This window comes from Narcine bancroftii, chromosome 1, assembly GCF_036971445.1.
Source record: "Narcine bancroftii isolate sNarBan1 chromosome 1, sNarBan1.hap1, whole genome shotgun sequence".
In the NCBI taxonomy this organism is placed as follows: Eukaryota; Metazoa; Chordata; class Chondrichthyes; order Torpediniformes; family Narcinidae; genus Narcine; species Narcine bancroftii.
Genome location: NC_091469.1, coordinates 397,250,969 through 397,276,222, shown reverse-complemented (window position 1 = coordinate 397,276,222; position 25,254 = coordinate 397,250,969). Strand labels below are relative to the sequence as shown.

Sequence of the window (25,254 nt, the reverse complement as noted above, 5' to 3'; positions counted from 1 at the left end):
CATTTGTTTCTCTACTGATACTCTGTACTTAAAGCATTTTCTGTTCTTACTTCAGGCTTCTAATAGCTGAAGGGTTTTCTACATTTTGCTGAAGATTTTGTAGATGCTCATAGTCTTCTATCTTAATAACAATATCTTCAATTCTCTCTCTTCCAGGCACCTGGGGGAGATGTATGGGACAGAAGTGTGGCCCAGGTGGTATCCAGACCAGGTCAGTATGGTGTGCCCATGTGGAAGGATGGACTACTTTACCTACTAACTGTAAACCAGCAGAAAGACCGGAGAATCAGCAGAATTGTTTCAGAGTCTGTGACTGGCATAAAGACCTATATGAATGGCGTGTGGGGGAATGGAGTGAATGTTCACCTGTTACTTCCAGGAACCCTTTCTCAAAGCAAGCTTCTGAGTGCTTGAAAGGTGAGGATGGAATCCAGAGAAGAAACGTAACTTGCATCGAGAAAAGAAATGGAGCTGCAGCAGAAGATGTTATCTGTGAATATTTTGAGAGAAAGCCCCATCTCGAGCAAGCATGTCTCATTCCATGTCCACAGAATTGTGTGGTCACAGATTTTACTCCCTGGTCTGAATGTACTAAATCCTGTGGGGTCGGATTACAACACCGACTTCGTCAAATCCTGGTACCCCCGCTCTATGGTGGTGAGCCTTGCCCCAAGCTTACTGAGTTTCAGACCTGCACTTTCAATTCCTGCCTGGCAGAAGAAAGTATGTACAGTCTGAAAGTTGGTCCCTGGAGTGAGTGCTCTCCTCCGCATTCTCGGCAAACTCGGCAAGTGGGAAGCCGAGTGAGAGACCCAGAAGCCTGGGAACTAATGAAGAAAAAGAGGAACAGAAATCGTCAAATCCGTGAAGAAACAAAGTATTTTGACATACAGATTGGTTACCAAACACGACAAGTTACGTGCACTCACAAAACTGGGAAGACTGCTGCTCTGAGGTAAGAAGTCCACAATTAATGAAACAAACTTTAACCCTGACTTTATTGTGCCTGAGACAAATCATCAAAAATAAGGGGCTGTAAACATGAAAAGGGGAGGTCAAACAAACCAAAACTTGAGTATAACTTGTGCTGGATATGTTTGTTAATTTTGCTCCCTAGTAAAGAAAATTAGCCAGATTAGCAAGTGTTGTATATTTTTTTCAGTATATCTGCATTATTTTGATATTAGCAGGAATAGATCATATGAAATATAAGCAGGAGTGGACCTTATATCCTGTCAAGCCTTTTCTGCCGTTCAGTAAAATCATGGCTGATCTGGTCATGATCACAGCTCCATTTACTCGTCTTTTCTCCACAACACTTAATTTCCCTACTTTGAAAAATCTAACTATGTCTTAAATATTTTTATTTATTTAAAAAAAACCTTTATTTATTTGTTCAAAAAACAAATAATATATGATGTCTTTTTTTTTTTCTTTGGCTTGGCTTCGCGGACGAAGATTTATGGAGGGGGTAAAAAGTCCACGTCAGCTGCAGGCTCGTTTGTGGCTGACAAGTCCGATGCGGGACAGGCAGACACGATTGCAGCGGTTGCAAGGGAAAATTGGTTGGTTGGGGTTGGGTGTTGGGTTTTTCCTCCTTTGCCTTTTGTCAGTGAGGTGGGCTCTGCGGTCTTCTTCAAAGGAGGCTGCTGCCCGCCAAACTGTGAGGCGCCAAGATGCACGGTTTGAGGCGTTATCAGCCCACTGGCGGTGGTCAATGTGGCAGGCACCAAGAGATTTCTTTAGGCAGTCCTTGTACCTTTTCTTTGGTGCACCTCTGTCACGGTGGCCAGTGGAGAGCTCGCCATATAATACGATCTTGGGAAGGCGATGGTCCTCCATTCTGGAGACGTGACCCATCCAGCGCAGCTGGATCTTCAGCAGCGTGGACTCGATGCTGTCGACCTCTGCCATCTCGAGTACCTCGACGTTAGGGGTGTGAGCGCTCCAATGGATGTTGAGGATGGAGCGGAGACAACGCTGGTGGAAGCGTTCTAGGAGCCGTAGGTGGTGCCGGTAGAGGACCCATGATTCGGAGCCGAACAGGAGTGTGGGTATGACAACGGCTCTGTATACGCTTATCTTTGTGAGGTTTTTCAGTTGGTTGTTTTTCCAGACTCTTTTGTGTAGTCTTCCAAAGGCGCTATTTGCCTTGGCGAGTCTGTTGTCTATCTCATTGTCGATCCTTGCATCTGATGAAATGGTGCAGCCGAGATAGGTAAACTGGTTGACCGTTTTGAGTTTTGTGTGCCCGATGGAGATGTGGGGGGGCTGGTAGTCATGGTGGGGAGCTGGCTGATGGAGGACCTCAGTTTTCTTCAGGCTGACTTCCAGGCCAAACATTTTGGCAGTTTCCGCAAAGCAGGACGTCAAGCGCTGAAGAGCTGGCTCTGAATGGGCAACTAAAGCGGCATCATCTGCAAAGAGTAGTTCACGGACAAGTTTCTCTTGTGTCTTGGTGTGAGCTTGCAGGCGCCTCAGATTGAAGAGACTGCCATATGATGTATACAGCAATTAAACATGAACATGAACATTTTTTTTCTATAGAAAAAAAAAAGAACCCCCCCCCCCCACTTCAGCCAACTCTCCTAAGGAGAGCCATAAAAAAAGAAAAAAGAAAGAATATTAAAAAATATATATATACATATGTCTTAAATATTTTTAATGAAAATTCCACAGATTCTCTGGGAAAAGCCGTTCCTTCTCATCTCCATCCTCAATCCACCCCACTGAATCTTATGTTTCCCAGTTCTTGTCTCATATAAGTACAAATGGAATCAACATTCCTTCCTCTATCTTATCTAACCATTTCATAATTTTATGTTCCTGGAACTTCTCCTCTCATCCTTCCAAAGTTGACCCAGGCAACTCAAAACTCAATCTCTCCTCATAGGCTAACCCTCTCACCTCCAGAATCAACCTGGTGAACCTTCTCTGCACTGCCTCTGCCAGAAAGCAACTTGTAACTTGTGATGTACCTCATGGATCAGTGCTCAGACCATAAGTCTCCAAATTTTCTATTTAAAGAAGAAAACAAAAACAATGAAGTCAAAAAGGAGTGTGTAAGGCAAGCTGTAAGGCTGTTGCAGTCTACACAGAGATATTGATAGCTTAAAAAGTGTAGGACAAATGAATAGAATGTGGGTGAATATGAAGATATTTATTTGAGGAGGAAGAATAATGAAATACCATTTAAATTGAGAACGACTATAGAGAGCAGTACCACAATGAGATTTGAAAGTTGTACATGAAACACAGAAGCTTGCAAAAGGTATTTGGGGAGGCTAATAGTTTGCATTTTTTATTTGAAAGGGATAGAATGCCAAATAAATTAGTCTTACTACATCTGTACAAGACATGAGTATTTAGAGTATTTTTTTTATAGTTTTGGTTCATTTATTATCTTTGTAGGTAGTTTCAAGAAGATTCACTCAGATTGGTATGGCAGGATTGTACTATGGTGAGAAGTTGAATCAGTTGGGTCTGTACTCCTTGTAATTTAGAAGAATGAGACACATTCTAATTAAAATGCAAGATTTTGAGAATAGGATACATGTTCAATGGATGTTTGCCCTCATGAGAGAGTCTAGGACCAGATGGTATAGCTCAGGAATAAGCCCTTTGGCCTGTGATGTCTAGTGTAATCCTGATATGAAATGAAATGAATCCTCTCTTCCTGCTGTGATCCATATCTCTTTATTTCCTGCATGTTTATGTGCCCATTAAAATAGCTCTTAAACATCATTATTATATGTTTTCACCACCCCTTCCTCTCCTAACCCTTGCCCTTCATTAGAATATTCCAAACACCTACCACTATGTTTATAAAACAACATGCCCTGCAACCCTTTAAATTTACCCCCCCTCTCATGTTAAAATAATGCCTTCTAATATTTCTCATTCCTTCCCTAGGATAGATTGACCATCTACTTTACCTATGCCTCTCATAATCTTATAAACGTCTTTCAGTTCTCAGCCTCTGACATTCCCAGAGAAAACAAATTTGTCAAACCTCTCCTTGCAATTGATACTCTCTAATCAAAGCAGCATCCTGGTGGTCCTCTCCTGCAGAATCTCCAAAGCCCCCACATCCTCCTTGTATTGTAGTGACCAGAAATGCACACAATACAAACCATTATGAAGCTGCAACATCATTTCCTAAATTTTATCATTAATGCCCCAACGAATGAAGTCAAGTGAAAATGTGCCTTATTTAACACCTTATCTACTTGTATTATCACTTTCAGGAAGCTATGGATTTGTACCCAAGATCCTTCTATACATTAATGTTCTGGAGTCCTGTCATTTTCTGTATATTTTCCCCTCACACTTGATGTCTTATTATGCAGATTAAACTCTGTCATTTCTCTCCCCGTATCTCCATCTCATCTAAATCCTGCCATATGCTTTGACAACATTCTTCACTATCTACAACTCCACCAATTTTTATGTCATCTGTAAAGCTTTTCTTTATATTTTATTATTCTCTCAAGATTTTATAAATGTTTGGATTTTCTTGTCCCAGAAACCTATGGGCAGTTAAAGCACAAATATATTCAAAACTGAGAAAGATACATTTTTAGTCAGCAAAGGAAAAAAATAGATGATAAAACAGGATCACTGTAATCTTATTAAATAGAAAAATAAGCTCAAGGAGTTTAATGCCCCATACATATCCAGTTTTTTAGAATCTTAACACCATCCAGTTATTAACTTTTAATACATAGAAGACCTAACATGAAACAAAATTGCTCAGAACACTGTTGGTTCTCTATTTCGCTTCTGTGTGTTGTAAAAGATCATTGCAATGAGACAGTTTGACTCATAAGAGCTTCACTGACTGTACAACTAAGCTGGAGACGATTAAAAAAAAACTGGCAGGGTTATGACAAGAACTTTCCAGAAGAACTGTTTCAAGTATGCTGATCAAAGCACGTCAGATTTTGACAAATTGTTCATACGATTTTTCAGATGTATCTGGATGTTTGTTCTTGACAAAATAATCTTCTTATTTAGAAATATATTGTTATGTTATGTTATGTTATATTAAAATATTTATTAAAACTGACTAATATTCAAAGCAATTTAAAAAATTGCATTTAGTTACCTATTTTAAGTGTAGATTTTAATATCAAATTTTGGGATGTTATCATTTAACATAATGCAGTAAGTTGCAATGGCATTCAAGGGTATCACAATTTACCTGAAGTGTAACAGTTTAGCATCTAAATTTAAATCTAAAGGTCTATTTTTTTTGTTTTAAATTTGGACCCCTGTACCAAATAAAATGACTGAATTGAAAAGGAGCCAAAATCCTGAAGAAAAAAGTGCGTATTGTCAGGGCATGAATGGAAGAGCACAGAGATTATTTCCAACTTTATAAAACATTGATCAGACCTCAAATGGAGCACTCCAGTTCATTTCTTGCCCGGGATAGAACATTTCATTTGTGAGGAGAAAGTGTAGAGGCTAGGTTTGTTTGTTCCTGGAGTGAAGGAAGGTAAGACGTTACATGATTGAGGCACATTGACAGGGTAGATTGCAGGAATCTTTTCCCTTCATCAAAGCTGAATAAGACTTGTAAGGTACAAAACAGAAAAAAAAAAGTTGCTATATTTTGATATTTATATTGAGGTAAATTAGAAATTGTAGAGATCCAAAGGCAGGACTGTTCTTTTATTCAAGTTCTCATTTCATACACAATTTTAAATATAACTACTATTTGTAAGCAGCTAAGGGTCTTACGTCTGTCTATAAAAACAAATCAATGTATTAGGATTGATATAAGGATGAATGATATTCAAGATATACAACACCAAGCGGGAAACCAAACAGATGTTAACTGTAATATTGCTCATGAATGTGAACACTATAAATTAGCCAGCACGAAAATATGTCCAACATCCAGCTGAGTTCATAAAATTAAAGTCATCATACAAACAGGATTCTCCGACATCTAATTAGCTTGTACAAGCTTTCAGCTTTTTGAATCATGAACTTGCAGATGATATTGATGATCATGTATAAAATTCTAATTGCTTTTAAGAATTATGGGTCACAACTGAACATAGGAAATATATTAAGTACAAAGAATATAAGAAGGCCCGATGGATTTATCTAAGACATAAAATTTGAAATAAATGATGTTCAATGGAGTAAAAGGCAAAATAATAATACATATTGAGTTATTAAAGTAATACGAAGCCACAGTCTGTGGGTAAATATCTTGAAGCATATGTTGTATTCACACATTTCCATATCTGATTCTTTAAACTTTGCTTTATAGTTTCTCTGTGAGGATTTTTCACATGAGGTCTGAAGTAATCGGGGACATAAGGGAGAAGAACATGTCCATGGATGATACACAATCCACATCAAATTGTACAGAAATTGTGGGTGGCAGGGATGTATCTGACTTTTTGGGAGGTTAATATATTTCCTTAGTGAGATGTAATCAGATATTCCTGTTCTTTATGGCACATTTTCAGTTTTTCCTAAGGCCCAGCAAACTGTTCTGGGCAGCTTTGCAACTTGAATCAAGAAATATAGAGGCTCATACACAAAATGACATATTGAAATGGGGGATCAGCCTTCAGTTGAGTTGGTTAATTATCATTCAAACTCCTTCCCTTCCCCATTCCAAAACCCACCTGGATCAAAACATTGAGATTCCAGGTTGGCTGCATTTGAGTTTCAGAATCATAACATAACATAACAATTACAGCACGGAAACAGGCCATTAGGCCCTTCTAGTCCGCACCAAACCAAACACCCCTTTCTAGTCCCACCTCCCTGCACAATGCCCATAACCCTCCATCTTCTTCTCATCCATATACCTGTCCAACCTTTTCTTAAATAATACAATTGACTCCGCCGCCACTATTTCTCCCGGAAGATCATTCCACACGGCTACCACTCTCTGAGTAAAGAAATTCCCCCTCATGTTACCTCTAAACCTCTGCCCCTTAATTCTTAACTCATGTCCTCTTGTTTTGATCTTTCCTCCTCTTAACAGAAATAGTCTATCCACATCCATTCTGTCTATCCCTTTCATAATCTTAAATACTTCTATCAAATCCCCTCTCAACCTTCTGTGCTCCAAAGAATAAAGACCCAATCTGTCCAATCTCTCCCCATACTCCAGATGCTTAAACCCAGGCAACATTCTGGTAAACCTTCTCTGCACTCTCTTCACTCTGTTTATATCCTTCCTATAATTAGGCGACCAGAACTGCACACAGAACTCCAAATTAGGCCGCACCAACGTCTTATACAATCTCAACATTCCTTACTTTAATTTTCAAATTGACCTACCACCAGCATTTTGACTGTCTGAAAATAAAATGTATTCAGTTGTTTTCAACAATTCAAACAATGGAAAATAAATAATGATTATGTACACCAAAAGCACAACTTTGTTGTAAGCCTATTGAGAGTTTTGCTATTTTTTTAAATTTTTAAAAAATTTTTCACACTGAACCATACTGACCAAAATTTCTTCTCTTTGGCTTGGCTTCGCGGACGAAGATTTATGGAGGGGGTAAAAAGTCCACGTCAGCTGCAGGCTCGTTTGTGGCTCGTTTGTGGCTCGTTTGTGGCTGACCAAAATACATACAAATATTTCCCTCTTGAATATACACAGTGTCATTTTCTCCCCTTCCCCCCCTCCCTTCCCTCCCTCCTTCACCCCCCTCGCCACCCACTCTAACGTTTAACATATATGATACATTAAACCCATTAAACAATTTCATCACACAATGAAAATAAACAAGAAATTTGTGTCTTCTACTTTTACATACTGGGTCAGTTCATTTCATCTTCTTCTCCTTCTGTCATTTTAGGCGGTGGAGGTCCACGGTAGGACTTCTCTGTTGTGTTCCATGTATGGTTCCCAAATTTATTCGAATACTGTGATGTTATTTTTAAATTATATGTTATTTTTTTCCAATGGAATACATTTATTCATTTCTACGTACCATTGTTGTATTCTCAGGCTATCTTCTAATTTCCAGGTTGACATAATACATTTTTTTGCTACAGCTAAGGCTATCATAATAAATCTTTTTTGTGCTCCATCCAAATCGAGTCCAAGTTCTTTACTTCTTATATTACTTTGAAGAAAAATCTCTGGATTTTTTGGTATGTTGCTTTTTGTGATTTTATTTAATACCTGGTTTAGATCTTCCCAAAACTTTTCCACTTTCTCACATGCCCAAATTGCATGTACTGTTGTTCCCGTTTCCTTCTTACAGTGAAAACATCTGTCTTATACTGTTGGGTCCCATTTATTTAACTTTTGGGGCATGGTGTAACCAATTATATTGTATCATGTGTAACCCCGTATTTATTGTATTTCTCATAGTTCTGGAGCATAGCTTTTCCCATGTTTCATTCTTTATCTTTATGTTTAAATCTTGTTCCCATTTTTGTTTGGGTTTACAGCTTGTTTCCTTGTTCTCTTTCTCTTGCAGTTTGATGTACATGTTTGTTATAAATCTTTTAATTATCATTGTGTCTGTAATCACATATTCAAAATTGCTTCCTTCTGGTAACCTCAGCCTGCTTCCCAATTTGTCCTTCAAGTAGGTTTTCAGTTGGTGGTATGCAAACATTGTACCGTGAGTTATACCATATTTGTCCTTCATTTGTTCAAAAGATAATAATTTATTTCCCGAAAAACAATTTTCTATTCTTTTGATCCCTTTTCTCTCCCATTCTCCAAAGGAAAGGTTATCTATTGTGAAAGGGATTAGTTGATTTTGGGTCAATATTAATTTTGGTAGTTGATAATTTGTTTTATTCCTTTCTACGTGAATCTTCTTCCAAATGTTGAGCAGATGGTGCAGTACTGGTGAATTCCCATGTTGCACCAGCTTTTCATCCCACTTATATAGTATATGTTCAGGTACCTTCTCCCCTATTTTATCTAGCTCTAATCTGGTCCAATCTGATTTTTCCCTTGTTTGATAAAAATCTGATAGGTATCTTAATTGTGCTGCTCTATAATAATTCTTAAAGTTTGGTAGCTGTAAGCCCCCTTTTTTGTACCATTTTGCTATCTGATGCAATTTCCTGAAACACAGCACAACACAGCTGAAGTCTTTCACCAAGAGTGTAACAGCCTCTACTTGCTATGAAAGAACATCTTTCATTGTTTTGGAGTTCTAGCCAGTGATCAAGAGGAATTGACAAGTGTTAAAACAATCATAGATATTTTGGAGGCCATGTAGTGAAAACACTTTAAATTTCTTGCTGCTACAAGCCCTGCGAACACTGGCACTTTCCCTGTTGCACTGAATGAGTTACTCCATTCTGACTGATACTCTGTACTAGATAACTTTCACCTCTGAAGTCTTGTCTGTGTTTGATCACCCTGTTGGCTGCAAGATGAGAATTTAAGGTGTTAATGTATTATTTAATTTTAATAATGCACTTACTAATTCTGTTGATTTGATTGCACTTTCCATCCTATACTCTTGCCCTCACCTCCCCTCCCCCCTATTTAACCCAGCCCTGTGAACAATACCTTCTCCAAAATAAAGGTTCTGCAGAGATTTCAGAGGTATGATGCTGAACCTATACTGTCCAAGAAGGTTTTTGAACTCATCATAAATTGATCTAAATTCTGGCTTTAAAAAAAAACCAGTGATCCTCAGTGATTTTCTAGAAGACAAAACCCACCCATAGCTGATCAGTTATTTCCCTAAGCTAGAAAAAGTCAAGCAGGAGAACGTAGGGACTTCCCTGCTGTTTATGGGTAAAGGTAAAATCAACGAGGACTGTTTTATTTTTATCCAATAACTATCTTCTTTGGCTTATGTGAACATTAGGAGAGATTGACTGTAAATGAATATGATAATACTTCTATGTTAGCCAGTTTTGATGTGCTCATTCCAAAGCATGATTGATGTCTCTTTTGAGCTTCATTCCCTCTGATAGTGATTGTCTACAGGAAAAGGATAGAAACTAGATGGGAAAATAAAATTGAGAAAGACAAAGCAACTAAAGAAGTAAGAAGCCAATAGAAGCATTTCAGAACAAGGGATCATTCAAATTTGGTGCTGCACTCGTTTGGCATCTTATTAGAGTTCTGTTAATTTCACCAAGTTATTGTTTTGCAACCATCCATATGATCTTAAGTAACATAATATAACACTGAACAATATTTATCCAACAAACAAATTATCAGGCCATTATTATATTGCTTTGTGAGGTATTGATGGAATCAAATTACATGCTATATTAAAAAGAGATAACACTTAAACCACCAAGTCATTGGCTATAAAGTAATTCAGGATCCTGGTATCATAAAAAAACACAATAAAATTTTCTTGTATTGATAGTTTTTGATGTTGTTGAGGAATACTGCATTGAAACAAAGTGAGACATTATTTTGAATGTAGTGGAAAAGGTGTTTGTATGATCTGCGGCACAAAAAATGAACAATAATATGCATGTTGTAGAACTACTTCCTAACGGGATGTACTAACAGAGTCAATGACAGAGGTTTCTGATTGGAAGTGATTGAGAAAGGTACATGATTTCCCGTGCGAACCTCTGTTTCCAGTCATCTTGTTGCACAAGAGCTGTCTTGAGTGAATAAATCACTAATTCTGTTCTGAGATGGATGGAAGAAGTGTTCTTATTCTTTAGTGATTATGCCAGGAGCTGGAGTGCTGTTCCACAGGGATTGTGAGTGATGTGCTGTCTTTGTGGTTTTCTGGAGCTTATCCAGTGTGATGAAGCAAACTATGTGGGTAAAAGGAAATCCTTCTGACCATTAACTTCTTGATGAAAGGGAAGGATGCAGTTTGTGTGTTACATGCAATCTCAATTCTTCAACTGTTTGCAAGGATTTTGCATTAATCGATCACATTGAATAACTCCATTTTTATCTGCCTTTGTATGACCAGTAACCAACCACTTAATTAAATCTGCAGGTGTACATTCTGCTCCAATGTAATTGACTGCATTTAGACAAATTTAAACTGATGTTAGTGTAATTAAAACAACAGCAGGAGATTCCAAATAGGATTAGGCCGAGCCACTGCAGGTGTAGGTGATTAATTTAGAATTAATGTGACTGGGATATTGAGCACAACCTGAACAAGAGTCCAGAACAAACTAGTTATGAGCAACCCTCCAAGATACCTAGCCACATAGTCAGCTCTTGGGGGTGGGGGCAGGGATGGCCACCTAAAATGCTGTCCCAATGCTCTTCCATTTCATAAATGAAATTAAATGACATCTCAATGATCAATATTGAAACACAAAAATGATAGAGGAACTCAGCAGGTCTGTGCTTTTACTGCATTCACAATGTCTACAGAGTTTCGTGTTTCACCTCAGTGATCAAGAGATTTTACTTACTGATGACTTCCACCATCTCAGGAAACTGTAAACACGCACATGCACGCACACGCACACACACACACACACACACACACACACACACACACACACACACACTATATATATATATATATATATATAGATATATAAAAATATATATATCTATATATATGTATATAGATATATATATATCTATATATATATATACGTTCCACAGTGGTACACTACATTTACAACAGTGAGAAGGGTGTATTCTTATGTGGTTACAAAATAGTTCACATTATCCTGACTATATTACAGTGTTGTTGTACCATCCCTCACACTCATATGTTTAAAGTGTTACGAATGCAGCCATGTGGTACTCTGGTGCTTTCTTAGTGAGAGTTATTGAAAAGCATGTGTTTGGGATATTTGTTTGACATTTCTCTTCCCATTATTTTAATAAGTGTGCAAACTCATGTAAAAATCACATAAATAGAGTGAATCCAATATAATATAAATCTAATATAATGAATGTGATCTTTAGGTTTAAGTCTTCATTTATGTTTAGATGCTCAATAGTAGTGGGGCCAGATTTTCACTGATGTGTTTGATTGAGTGTTCCAATTATTGTCCATTTTGTTGCTTTGTGACATACTGTAATCAAACAAAGATAGAAATTGGAACAAATAGATCAAAGATACAAGATGCTGTAGCTGCTTAGCAATTTATTTGACCTTGTTATTCATATTGATGATTCAGCTAATGCTTTGACTCTAAGAATCAAATGCATTAATAATTGTTTGTAAATGATGGTGAGTGGCAAGGCATCAAACATTATCATGATTGTTTGGATCGCTCAGTTACCAAGTTGGATGCCTTTCATTTTAAGAATGAATCAGCATTAGATCATGCAGTATCAGATTTTCAGAGGTAAATTCAAGCCATTGTAATTAGTTACTTAATTAATATTTCAGGCCCTCAATACATAAACAGGATAAATTAAAATAATACAAAATAATTGATGCACAACCAACTTTTTGAAACCAGTGCCAAATGGTGCATTTACTGAACTTTATGAAGATTATGACTTTGACATAAATTAGAGACATTTAATCATATAATTATGGCAATTTGTGTGCTCTGTTGGAATATCTTAATCCATATCCATACCTTGCTCATACCTTGATGAAGTGCTCAAACATTTGTTATGATTCTTTATCTTTGCTATTATAAAGTACACAATTTGATTTGCTGAGATTGGGCCATGTACATGGATGGGAAAGGAATGGAGGGGTATGGGTTGAGTGTAGGTCAGTGGGGTGAGGTGGGAGTAAGTGATTGGCATGGACTAGAAAGGCCAAATTGGCCTGTTTCTATGCTGTAATTGTTGAATGGTTATTCTCCAACATTGTGTATGGCTTCAATCACAGTGTCTACAGATTTTTGTGTTTTACTCCTGGAATATCTTTATGTTCTATACTCAGCCAGGAGCTTTAGTTGGTAGTTTTTAGCAACTATTTCCAACATAATTCAAAGCTTTTAGAATATTTCAAGATGCTTGACCTCATTAGGTAAAATAAAAATAAAAAGGGTGCTTTAAGATCCATTATTTTGAAACAAGTCACTTGCTTTAAAATAAAGTAATAAATTAATTCCTGTGAATGAGATTAATTCATGGAATGATAAATTTGTTGCACAATGAGAAATTAAGCAAGAGATTAGAAGAGTGAGAGATGATCTCATTGAATTGAAGAAATTTTTAGGGGGCTTGACAAAACAGAATATTTTGGTCGGAATGTCCAGAGCCAGGAGTCACTGTCTTACAATTTGGGATTGGTCATTTTGGACACAGATAATGAGGAGCGACTTCACCCAAAGAATAATGAATCTTTGGAATTCACTAAGCAATAAGGCTGTGGCAGGTTCAATTGCTGAATGTCTTCATACAGATGTTACATTTTAAAATATCAAGGGAATTATGGGGTTGGTGCAGGAAAGTGAAACAGAGATAAAACATCAGCCATGATTTAATTGATTGGTGAAGCAGGTACAAGCTGCAGACTGGTGTACTCCTGCACCTATTTCTTATACTCTTACGTTAAAATTAGTTTCATGAAAATGAATATCAGCATTTTTTATGATATTTCAAGCAATGTTTATAAGCACTGGTTAAAGTTGTATCTTGTCATGAACATGACAGCTGCATCATTTACTCTAATCAATATGATACACATTATATCACTTTACCTGGACTGAAATTATGAACTTCAATTCTTTCTTGACTTTAAGAAATCTAGGAATTTGACAGATTTTAGTTGGATTTCCTTCAGGCTGCCCCATTTTTTTTGTACCCAATGTAGCATTAATTTAACATTGCATTAAATATAATAGAAAGTAAGTAGTAAGGGCTTGGAAATTGATGGGCATTATGGTATGTTTCCCCCAGATGTGGTAGGTGTTCATTTACACTCAATTTGAGAATAAGCTAAGAATTTACCAATTATATTGGACTCCTGATTAATGCACTGGGCCCTAATGAAGGAAGGTAACCCAAACACAGGAAACTCCAGAGAGTATTGATTTGTTTCCTTTCTCCCATTAAATGGAATGAAGACCCTATTGCTTGACGTGTGAAGGAGAATATCACCACTCACCTTATCTGTATAGTCTTTCTTTGCTGACAACATCAGGACTTCTTAATGTTATGGTCAGCAGTATAAAGGTCCTTGCACAATTTCCTCTGTGACAACATTTTTTTGCAGAGTTAAAGGAACTCCCAAGGAAGTTCAAGACTAGTACCTGATGTGGGGCCAATAGTAGAGAAAAGATCCTGTGGTCAAGGGATAGGACCTCAGTCAGGATACAGGGACATGATCAAGGAGAAGAGGGAGCCTGTGGTTGGAATGTTAGATGGAGGAAATAATCAGTGGGATCGGGATTCAAAGGTTGAGGCTGGAGTTTGGAGCTAATTGAAGAATCATGGAGCTAATCAAAGTGTAGAGTTAGGGAATGATTAAAGGGTCAGAGGTGAGATTGGTAGGTAGTGGTGGAGTAGGGTAGGGATGGAAGGTCTAACGACAAAATGGGGACCTGGAGGAGTAGTTGAGGTGGAAAAGTAGTTTAGTTAGATTCCTAAGCCAATATGACACCTGCTGCAGTGGAGGCATTATTAAAATGTACCTGTTCTGAGAGCTCCTAATAACACACTTAGGTAGGAACAAAGTGACCTGATTTCCAGGGGATCACTCAAATAAAAAATGTAATGGAAATTTCATTATTTCATGCATATCCAAACTAGAAATTGAAGGGAGACTGAAGAGAATGCAGATACTGGAATGGGTTCCTCAAGCAGTTTGCTTTTAGCTGAGGGTAGTTGCATGACCTGATTTGAGATAGGAAATGCTGAATCAAATTTCCAGATTACTGCAACTAAACTTGCAAATTTGTATTCTACCCTGAAAGTAGTCCATTTCCACGTGCATGTCACTGAAAAAAAAAAGAAGCAGTAGCATGTTGATAAATTTCTGAGCCATTTTATTTTGTGTGAATAACTGTTGAGAATTTCACTCAACAGTTTCACTGTCACTGATACTTGATCTTAAGGGGCAATTTTCACTTCTCCAATTTGAACCTGATCTGCAAATGTAATTAAGTTAAAATAGAAAGCTCCTATAGAGATATATATATGTGTGTGTGTGTGTGTTTGTGTGTACATATATATATATCTATATATATATATATCTATATATAGATATATATATATCTATATATAGATATATATATAGATATATATACACATGAATGTTTCCTACTTTGAAAAACTGGCCACAAAGCTAAAATAATGTTTCTTGGTGTGCAATGGTTGTAGGACTTAAAGTCTGCAGCATTATAGAATCTGAAGTCGTGCATTCTGCCAGTATTTCTGACAGCAATAAAATCATTTTGGTTCGTGTACATGCACAGCAAAGGACTTATCAGTTTTATGTTAATATTCATAGTTGTATATCCTCCATGACCGTTTTGAGTTTTGCATGCCCGATGGAGATGTGGGGGGCTGGTAGTCATGGTGGGGAGCTGGCTGATGGAGGACCTCAGTTTTCTTCAGACTGACTTCCAGGCCAAACATTTTGGCAGTTTCCGCAAAACAGGACATCAAGCGCTGAAGAGCTGGCTCTGAAACTCAAAACGGTCAACCAGTTTACCTATCTCAGCTGCAAGGATCGACAACGAGATAGACAACAGACTCGCCAAGGCAAATAGCGCCTTTGGAAGACTACACAAAAGAGTCTGGAAAAACAACCAACTGAAAAACCTCACAAAGATTAGTGTATACAGAGCCGTTTTCATACCCACACTCCTGTTCAGCTCCGAATCATGGTTCCTCTACCGGCATCACCGACGGCTCCTAGAACGCTTCCACCAGCATTGTCTCCGCTCCATCCTCAACATTCATTGGAGCGATTTCATCCCTAACATCGAAGTACTCGAGATGGCAGAGGCCGACAGCATCGAATCCACGCTGCTGAAGATCCAACTGCGCTGGGTAGGTCACGTCTCCAGAATGGAGGACCATCGCCTTCCCAAGATCGTGTTATATGGCGAGCTCTCCATTGGCCACCATGACAGAGGTGCACCAAAGAAGAGGTACAAGGACTGCCTAAAGAAATCTCTTGGTGCCAGCCACATTGACCATCGTCTCAAACCGTGCATCTTGACGCCTCACTGTTCGGCGGGCAGCAACCTCCTTTGAAGAAGACCACAGAACCCACCTCACTGACAAAAGACAAAGGAGGAAAAACCCAACTCCCAACCGCAACCAACCAATTTTCCACTGCAACCGTGTCTGCCTGTTCCTCATTGGACTTGTCAGCCACAAACGAGCCTGCAGCTGACGTGGACATTACCCCTCCATAAATCTTCGTCCGCGAAGCCAAGCCAAAGATATCCTCCATGGTGGGGAGCTGGCTGATGGAGGACCTCAGTTTTCTTCAGACTGACTTCCAGGCCAAACATTTTGGCAGTTTCCGCAAAACAGGACGTCAAGCGCTGAAGAGCTGGCTCTGAAACTCAAAACGGTCAACCAGTTTACCTATCTCAGCTGCAAGGATCAACAACGAGATAGACAACAGACTCGCCAAGGCAAATAGCGCCTTTGGAAGACTACACAAAAGAGTCTGGAAAAACAACCAACTGAAAAACCTCACAAAGATTAGTGTATACAGAGCCGTTGTCATACCCACACTCCTGTTCAGCTCCGAATCATGGTTCCTCTACCGGCATCACCGACGGCTCCTAGAATGCTTCCACCAGCGTTGTCTCCGCTCCATCCTCAACATTCATTGGAATGACTTCATTACCAACATCAAAGTACTTGAACTGGCAGAATCCGCAAGCATCAAATCCACGCTGCTGAAGACCCAACTGCGCTGGGTGGGTCACATCTCTAGAATGGAGGACCATCGCCTTCCCAAGATTGTGTTATATGGCGAGCTCTCCACTGGCCACCGAGACAGAGGTGCAGCAAAGAAGAGGTAAAAGGACTGCTTAAAGAAATCTCTTGGTGCCTGCCGCATTGACCACTGCCAGTGGGCTGATATTGCCTCCAACCGTGCATCTTGGCGCCTCACAGTTCGGCGGGCTGCAACCTCCTTTGAAGAAGACCGCAGAGCCCACCTCACTGACAAAAGACAAAGGAGGAAAAACCCAACACCCAACCCCAACCAACCAATTTTTCCCTGCAACTGCTGCAACCGTGTCTGCCTGTCCCGCATCGGACTTGTCAGTCACCAACGAGCCTGCAGCAGACATGGACATACCCCTTCATAAATCTTTGTCTGCGAAGCCAAGTCAAAGAAAAAATATATCCTCCAAATTTAAATTAAATTAGATTAGATTAAACTTTATTTTCATTGCACCAAGTAAAATACTAAGCCAATGAAATACAATTAGCATCCAACCAGAAGTTTAAAAAGTGCTATATATAAATAACTATGTACAAATAAAAACAAGTGCATTCTTCAAGCAAACAATTATAAAAGTACTGACAGTACAATAGGGTGCAGTATTACTTCGCACTGTGATTTAAGATACAGCAGGGTCACAGCCTTGGAAAAAACGCTATTCTTGAGCCTGCTGGTTTGAGAGTGAAGGCTCCTGTAGCATCTATCAGTTGGGAGAAGAGTAAAAAGTCCATAGTTTGGGTGTGATGCTGTACTGACAATAACCACAACAGCAGTGAGAGTATAAGATAGCTAAATAAACTAATATGTACACTAAGAGGTCTTGTCTCTCTGCAAGACAAACCTGGAAGGCTAGACTGTAGCTCTGAACTGCTTTATATACAAGGTCACCGGGATGACCCCTGGTGACCTAGTGGTGTAATTACATATCACCACATTCACCCCCCCTTAAAAAAATTGTTATCTCCCCCCCCTCCCCTTGTTTGTAAGTTCATAAGTCCAAAATTTTTCTTGGCTTCCATTGCCTTCTGGACCTTCTCGGTAGTGGTATAGGTGTGGGGAGTGTGGTCTGCCTTTCGGCCTTTCTTGGAGGAGGTGTGGGAGTGGGAAGTACTGTTTGGTCATGTGGCCGTGTGGGCTGGGGATCCTCTTGTATGGGATTAGGTCCTGCCATCAAGTCTAGGGTGGTGATATTTTGTGGGGTGGGCGTACCCAGGGTCCTGATTTCCGGGGTGGGTGGTATAGTTCTCTGGGGTGACTCGATGGACGACTGTTCTAGAGACTCCTGCTGTGCTCCTTATTGATACGTAGACATCTGTATTTCCTCTGCATTGTTCACACATCCAGCCGGCGCGAGATCCCTGCTGACCACCGAGGGTTTGTGTGTCTCAACTCCACTTGATCCACCAGCGGGTCTGCTTTGTGGGGTCTGCAGTGCTTCCGGAGAAGAACAGGTCCCAGTGTTATCACCCATTTAGGCAGCACTGTGCCCGTCGTGGCACAGATACGTTCATGTGGGGTCATGTTAGTGGCAGTACACAACAAAGAATGTATAGCGTGTAGGGCTTCTGGCAACACTTCTTGCCATCTAGTAACAGGCAGGTCTTTTGCTTATAAAGTCAAGAGAACCATTTTCCCTTTTGACTTGTCCATGCCCCTGGGATTATAACTTGTAGTGCGGCTGGTAGCAATCCTTCTTTCATGCAGGTACTGCTGTACTTCTGTGCTCATGAATGCTGCACCCCTCTCTGTGTGTATGTAGTTCGGGTACCCAAATATGCTGAAGATGGGTTGGAGGCATTTTATAACAGTGGCTGTTGATACATCAGAACACGGGATTGCGAAAGGGAAATGGGAATATTCATCTATTACATTTAGGAAATGACATTTCTATTACTGGACGGGAGCGGGCCTTTAAGATCGAGGCTGAGGCACTCAAAAGGTTTAGTAGCTTTTATCAGGGTTGCTTTGTCTGGCCGGTAAAATTGTGGTTTGCATTCCACACAGATGGGGCAGCTCTTGTTCACTGACCTCACTTCCTCTACTGAAAATGGGAGGTTTTGGGTTTTAATGAAGTGAAACAGTCTAGTGACCCCTGGGTGGCCCAACTCATTGTGCAAGTTCTGCAACTGGGACATGTGGTTCAAGATGGCACAAGTGCCTCTGGACAGCGCGGCTGGGGGGACATTGAGTCTCCCAGGGCAGTATAAAATGTTTTTGTTAAATGTAGACAATTCTATCTGCCAGCGCAGGATTTTGTCATCCTTAATTCTCCCCCTGTTCTGGTTATCAAACATAAAAGCCATAGACCGTTGGTCCGTGATGAGGGTGAAGTGTTTGCACACCAGATAATGTCGCTAGTGCTTTACTGCTTCCACAATGGCTAGGGCCTCCTTCTCTACTGCTGAGTGTTTTACTTCTGACCCCTGTAAAGTTTGCGAGAAAAAGGCCACCAGTCGTCCGTCTTGGTTTAGGGTGGCTGCCAGAGCAACATCAGATGCATCCGTTTCTACTTGAAACGGGACTGACTCATCTATGGACCGTATGGTCGCTTTAGCGATATGGTCCCTAATGTCCCTGAATGCTCTGGTGGCTGCCGGGCACAGTGGGAAAACTGAGGCTTTTATAAGTGGGCGGGCCTTGTTGGCATAGTTGGGGACCCATTGGGCATAGTATGTGAACAGCCCCAAACTCCTTTTTTGTGCTTTCAGTGTGTGTGGCACTGGGAGGTCTAGGAGAGGGCGCATACGGGCTGGGTCTGGGCTGATTTCCCCATTCTGCACAATGTAGCCCAGGATTGGCAACTTCCTGGCGCTAAAGACGCATTTGTCCCTGTTGTACGTTAGGTTCTTTTCCTCGGCTGCCTGGAAGAAGCATTTTAAATTCATGTCATGATCCTCCTGAGTGTGGCCACAGATTGTCACGTTGTCTAAGTAGGGGAACACCGCTTTCAGTTGGAACTCATCTACTATTCGGTCATTGCTCTCTGAAACAGGGACACTCCATTGGTGACATCGAAGAAATTGATACAGCCTGCCGTCTGCCTCAAATGCCATGTAAACCCGATCGCTGTTTCTAATGGGGAGTTGGTGGTATGCTGCCTTCAGGTCTATGGTGGAGAACACCTTATATTGTGCAATGTTGTTGACCATATCTGCTATGTGTGGCAGGGGGTAGGCATCTAATTGTGTAAATTTGTTGATTGTCTGTCTGTAATCCACTACCTTGCGCAGTTTTTCTCCTGACTTTACTACAACCACCTGGGCTCTCCTGTAGTTGCCTGCGGACCTCTGTCCTAATGAAGGCTCTATCCCTTGGGCTGTACCTCCTGCTCTTTGTGGCTATTGGTGTGCATTCTGGGGTCAGGTGTGTGAACAGCGGAGGGGGTTCTATGTTCAGGACAGACAGGCTGCACTGCTGTACTGTACTTTGTAAGGGGTAGTGGGGGGTGAGGCCTGTTGTGCACTATTGTAATGCTTTCTAACTGGCACTGAAAATCGAACAGTACCGGGGCACAGAGGTGAGGGAGTACTAGTAATTTGAACCCTTCATATTTTGTGCCCTGGATTTCTAGAGTAACCCTGCAAAACTGTTTTACCTCAGCCACAAGGCTGCTGGCTGCTAACAGGATCTGGTGCTCACTCGGGCATGTGGGGAAGGTAAGGTGGTTGACTAACCCCTGGTTAATAAAACTTCCAGCGCTTCCACTATCTATTAAGCAATTTACCCTCACATCATTAATTTTGATGCACACAGTGGCGTCAGATAAATTGTGTGGACTCGCCTGATTCATGTGTAGTCTTCATCTCCTGAAGACTGTGTCCTCTGCTTTGTAGCATTTGTCCAAGATGGCTGACTGCACATGGCATTCTTCTTCTTCTGTTTGTCTGTGGAGCAAGAAGAGCTTTCCCGCCTCTCATTAGCATGAGAATGGGCCTTGGTTGTGGCCTTGGAGCTTCTGCAGACTTTTGCATGATGCCCACGTTTTCCACAGTGGGAACAAGCATTTTCTCTTGAAGGGCAGAGGGCTCTGGGGTGCTTTCTTTGTCCACAGAAAAAGCACTTGGGACCCTCAAGATGTGCTGCTGCTGCTGTGAATTCCTGTCAGGCAACATATTTTTCTTTTCGTGAGGCTAGAGAGTCCAGCAGTGTGACATTTGTCTAAGCCCCAGGGTCCTGTGAGTACTCCTCCAATTCTGTGCTGGTGCTTTCTAAAGCTTCTGCAATGGTCTCTGCCTCATCTCGCCCCACTATTCCTTTCTCCAGCAATCGATGTCTTGTCTCAGTGGACCATATTCCCGCAACAATTCTGTCCCTAATAAGGTCCTTCACATACTCCTGAGCTGATACTGCTTTAAAGTTGCAGCCTCTCGCCAGGTCTTTCAGAGAGAGTATAAAGTCTCTGGCAGACTCCCCTACTGTTGTGACCTGGTCATGAGTCTGTACCGAGAGTGGAGTTCACTATGCCCCTTACTGTAATGCCTCTGTAAAATGTTCATTGCCTCTTGGTAGGACCTGGAATCCTGTATAAAGGAGTAAGGGTGGTCTCCCAGCTGGGCTAACAGTAGCATTAATAGCTATCCGATGCCTCAGCACCCTCCATGTAATTCAGAAAGCATCTCTGCCAGCGGCCAAAGTGTGTGCCAGCTCTGGGATTTCTGGGGTCGAGCTCCAGCCTGTCTGGTCGCAGGACATGGCTAAGCCGTAGTCTCTGGTCCCTTAGATGTAGCAAGGGTGGACCCTGGAGTTCTGGGAGCTGCTGGTAGAGCCTCTGTGGGGTTTGTGTCTGCTGGAGGAGTAACCTGGGTGCTTGGGGCTGTTAGCTGAGTCTCTGGCTTTGGGACATTTGCCGCAGGCTTAGGGGAGGAATCCCAGCGTTAGCGTCAGATTTCCGTGGTAGTGGGGAAACTGCTGCTGGGGGAATTACAGTAGTGGTGTCTGCTTTCCCTGGCTCTGGAGTGGTTGGGAATTCTGCACATATGTGGCGATCAGGAGCACGACTTGTGGAGATCCTTCCACCTGCACTTGTCGTGGCCCCTTTCTGATCGGACCGGGGTTTAGGGTTGGCAGCGTCTGTACCGGTGAACCCATGGGCAGGCAGGGCTCTTGGCCATTCTTTACCTGCCCTGTTGTACTTCTGTGGTCTTCCCTTCATTCCACTATGATTCCAGTACAGCGGTTCCTTGCCGTCTCTGTCCTTCTATTCGGAAGCACGTGCGTGCTAGTCATCCCTGGATTCCATTCCTCAGGAAAAGTCTCCAGCTAGTCGAGAATGTGCATTGGAGCAGAAGCAGCTTCCATCCTAGTAGCTATCATAATAGTTTATTAAATTGTACTGACAATAACCACAACAGCAATGCGAGTATAAGACAGCTTAAATAAACTAATATGTACACTAAGAGGTCTTGTCTCTCTGCAAGACAAACCTGGAAGGCTAGACTGTAGCTCTGGACTGCTTTATATACAAGGTCACTGGGATGACCCCTGGTAACCTAGTGGTGTAATTACAGATCACCATAGATGCATTCTTGATGATGCTCTTTGCTCTGCCCAGACAGTGTTCCTGATAGATGTTCTCAATAGTGAGCAATTGGAAGCCAATAATCTGCTCGGCAGTTTTCACTACCCTCTGAAGTGCTTTACAGCACAGTGGTAAAAATCCATTAATATCCTGGGTCATTGTGAACGTTCTACATACTCCACAGAAAATAAAGGTGCTTTTGTGTCTTTTTGATCAGGATGGAGGAGTTCAGGGACCAGATGAGATCATCAGAAATGTGGACACCAAGGAATTTAAAGCTTGCTACATGTTCCACCACAACTCCATTGATGTAAATACGGACATGAGTGTGACTTCCAGCATGTCTGAAGTCCGCAATGATCTCCTTAGGTTCCATCATTGAAACCCTAACACCATGTCTCAATACTTTTTTTTAAAGACAAGCATCTGCTTAGCCTCATTCCAGGGAAATGTTGCAGAGATTTATGTCCAATTGGATGGTTTCAAAATGCCTGACCATGTGTCCACTCCATGCCTATAAATACCATTTGATATATTCTCCAGATCCCTCATCTTTAAGATTCCTGGATCTACATGAAGCATTAAAAAAAACATGCCGGTGAAGCAATAAACTAAGAAGGTTAATGGAACTTTGGTGTTAAATACAAAACTTACATTGTATACAGTTAAACTATAATTTGTTAATTTAAGCATACAGCACAGAAACAGTTCCTTCTGGCCCATGAACATGTGCTGCCAAATAATGCCCAATTAACCTACAGGTCCCATAAGGTTTCAAGGGTGGGAGGAAACTGAAGCACCAGGGCAAAACACATATAGACATAGGCAGAATGTGCAAATTCCTTACAATAGGGTTGTGTTAACCGCTATGCTAACTGTGCTATGAAGAAGGCTTTAAAAGCTTGCTGATCTGGGCCATCTGTAAAAATGGGCTGAAAAATGGCAGATGGAATTTAAAGCAGACAAGTGTGAGGTGTTGCATTTTGGAATGACATATGAAGCTAGGCTATACACAGTCAATGGTAGGACACCGAGGAGGCGGTAGAACAGAGGGATCTGGGAATACAGACATATATCAAAATAAATCAAAATATTGAATATAGAAGTTCGGATGTTATGATAAAGTTGTATCAGACATTGGTGAAGCCAAATTTGAAATATTGTGTGCAGTTTTGATCACCTAACTAGAGGAAAGATATCAACAAGATTGAAAGAGTGCAGAGAAGATTTACTAGGATGTGGCTGGGACTTGAGGAACTGAGTTACATGGAAAAGTTAAACAGGTTAGGACTTTATTCCCTTGAGCATAGAAGAAAGAAAGGTCATTTGATGGTCCAAAATTTGATGTTACAAAAATTATGAGGAGTATGAATAGAGTAAATGAAAGTAAGCTATTTCCACTGAAGTTAGGTGAGATACAAACCAGAGAACATTTGTTAAAGGTGAAAGAGGAAATGTTTAAGGAGAACATTAGGGGGAATTCCTTCACACAGAGAAAAGTGGGAGTGTAGAATGAGTTGCCAGCTGAAGAGGTTAATGCAAGCTCATTTTTAACATATTAGAAAAAAAAATTGGACAGGTATATGAATGGAAGAGGTATGGAGGGCTATGGACTGGATATAGATGAGTAATCTAGACTAGAAGGAGTGAATGGCCTGTTTTCTGTGCTGCAATGTTCTATGGTTATCTGGTTCTATATTACCTATTTATTCCCATCTTGTTTTCTGTGCATTAACTAATTCTTTATGAATGCTTAAAAAAATCCTCCAAGTTTATGACTCCTTAATTTATTTAAGAAGGATGCATATTACACTTTACAAATGCCATTTGAAAATCCAAATGCACCACTCCCACTGATTTCCTCCTCCTTCCCTGCTATCAACATCTGCATAAGTTTCAATTTGAGTGGTCAACTACACTGGAGTTGAAGTATCTTCAGCCATATGTACTAAAAATGCTGTGCAGTAACAGTTATGTTATATGTCACTTACAAAATCAGTTATATCACAGTATATCCTTAACTAAATGCACAGAATCTTGCGACAATAAATATTTTTTTTTATTTTCCAAAGAATTTTTTTTCTTTTTCTTTTCAGTATTTTTATTGAAATTGAAATACCACATCAAACGAAATACAGAGTACATAAGAATTAAAGGAAACGGTTCCTTTATTGTTATGTGATACTACATTTAGAATGTAACATACATGAAATTCTTCAACTTTTGTCTACAGTAAGGAAGCCACTTTGTCTAGTGCCCTTCACAGCGCCTGGTATTCCTAGACAGTCTCGCCTCCAAGTACTGACCAATCCTGAGTCTGCTTAGCTTCTGAGATCAGACAATCTCAGGCATATTCAAATTATTAGGCGCTGTATATATTAAAAGTCAAAAATAGAAAAGTACAGAATAAACTGCACTCAAATCATAAAATTTCATCCAGAGTACCCTGCATTCTTAATCAAACGAATCATATTATAGTAATAATTTATAATAAAAAGAAAATCTAACCCCACTACCAAAACCGAAGCTGTTTGGTGGAGAGAGAGAAGAATATCCCTGTTGCAGTAATAAATTATCTTATTAGCCAACACCTCTGCATTAATACCAAATCAAAATTTTGAAAGTATTTGAAAATATAAATTCAAATTGGATATTGAGCATCGAATCTTTTCTAAATTTAAACATGACATAACGTCACATAACCATTGAGCGTGAGTAGGAGGTTGAAGCTGTATCCAGTTTAAATAATTTCAATATATGTAACCTTTGCTCATCTCAAAATTGTAGAGATACTCTAGCTGCTCTTATTCCTTTTATAAACACCACAAATGATAAGTTGTGAAATTATATTTTGGCTGAGTGTCCATCATGGAAGGAATCTAGACAAACAAAATGTCTAACCTCCCAAAGAATTTGAAAACATCTGTTAATCATAATTAC

General features: G+C 40.2%; 1 protein-coding gene across 1 annotated transcript in view; it reads left to right on the top strand.

The window, feature by feature from the left end:
* The window catches only part of thsd7aa (thrombospondin, type I, domain containing 7Aa), a 414,658-nt gene that overhangs the window by 182,963 nt on the left and 206,441 nt on the right, over window positions 1–25,254 (top strand). The window contains exon 2 of the mRNA XM_069913740.1: window positions 157–955. Coding sequence (XP_069769841.1) covers window positions 157–955 — 799 coding nt within the window. The remainder of the gene's footprint in view (window positions 1–156; window positions 956–25,254) is intronic.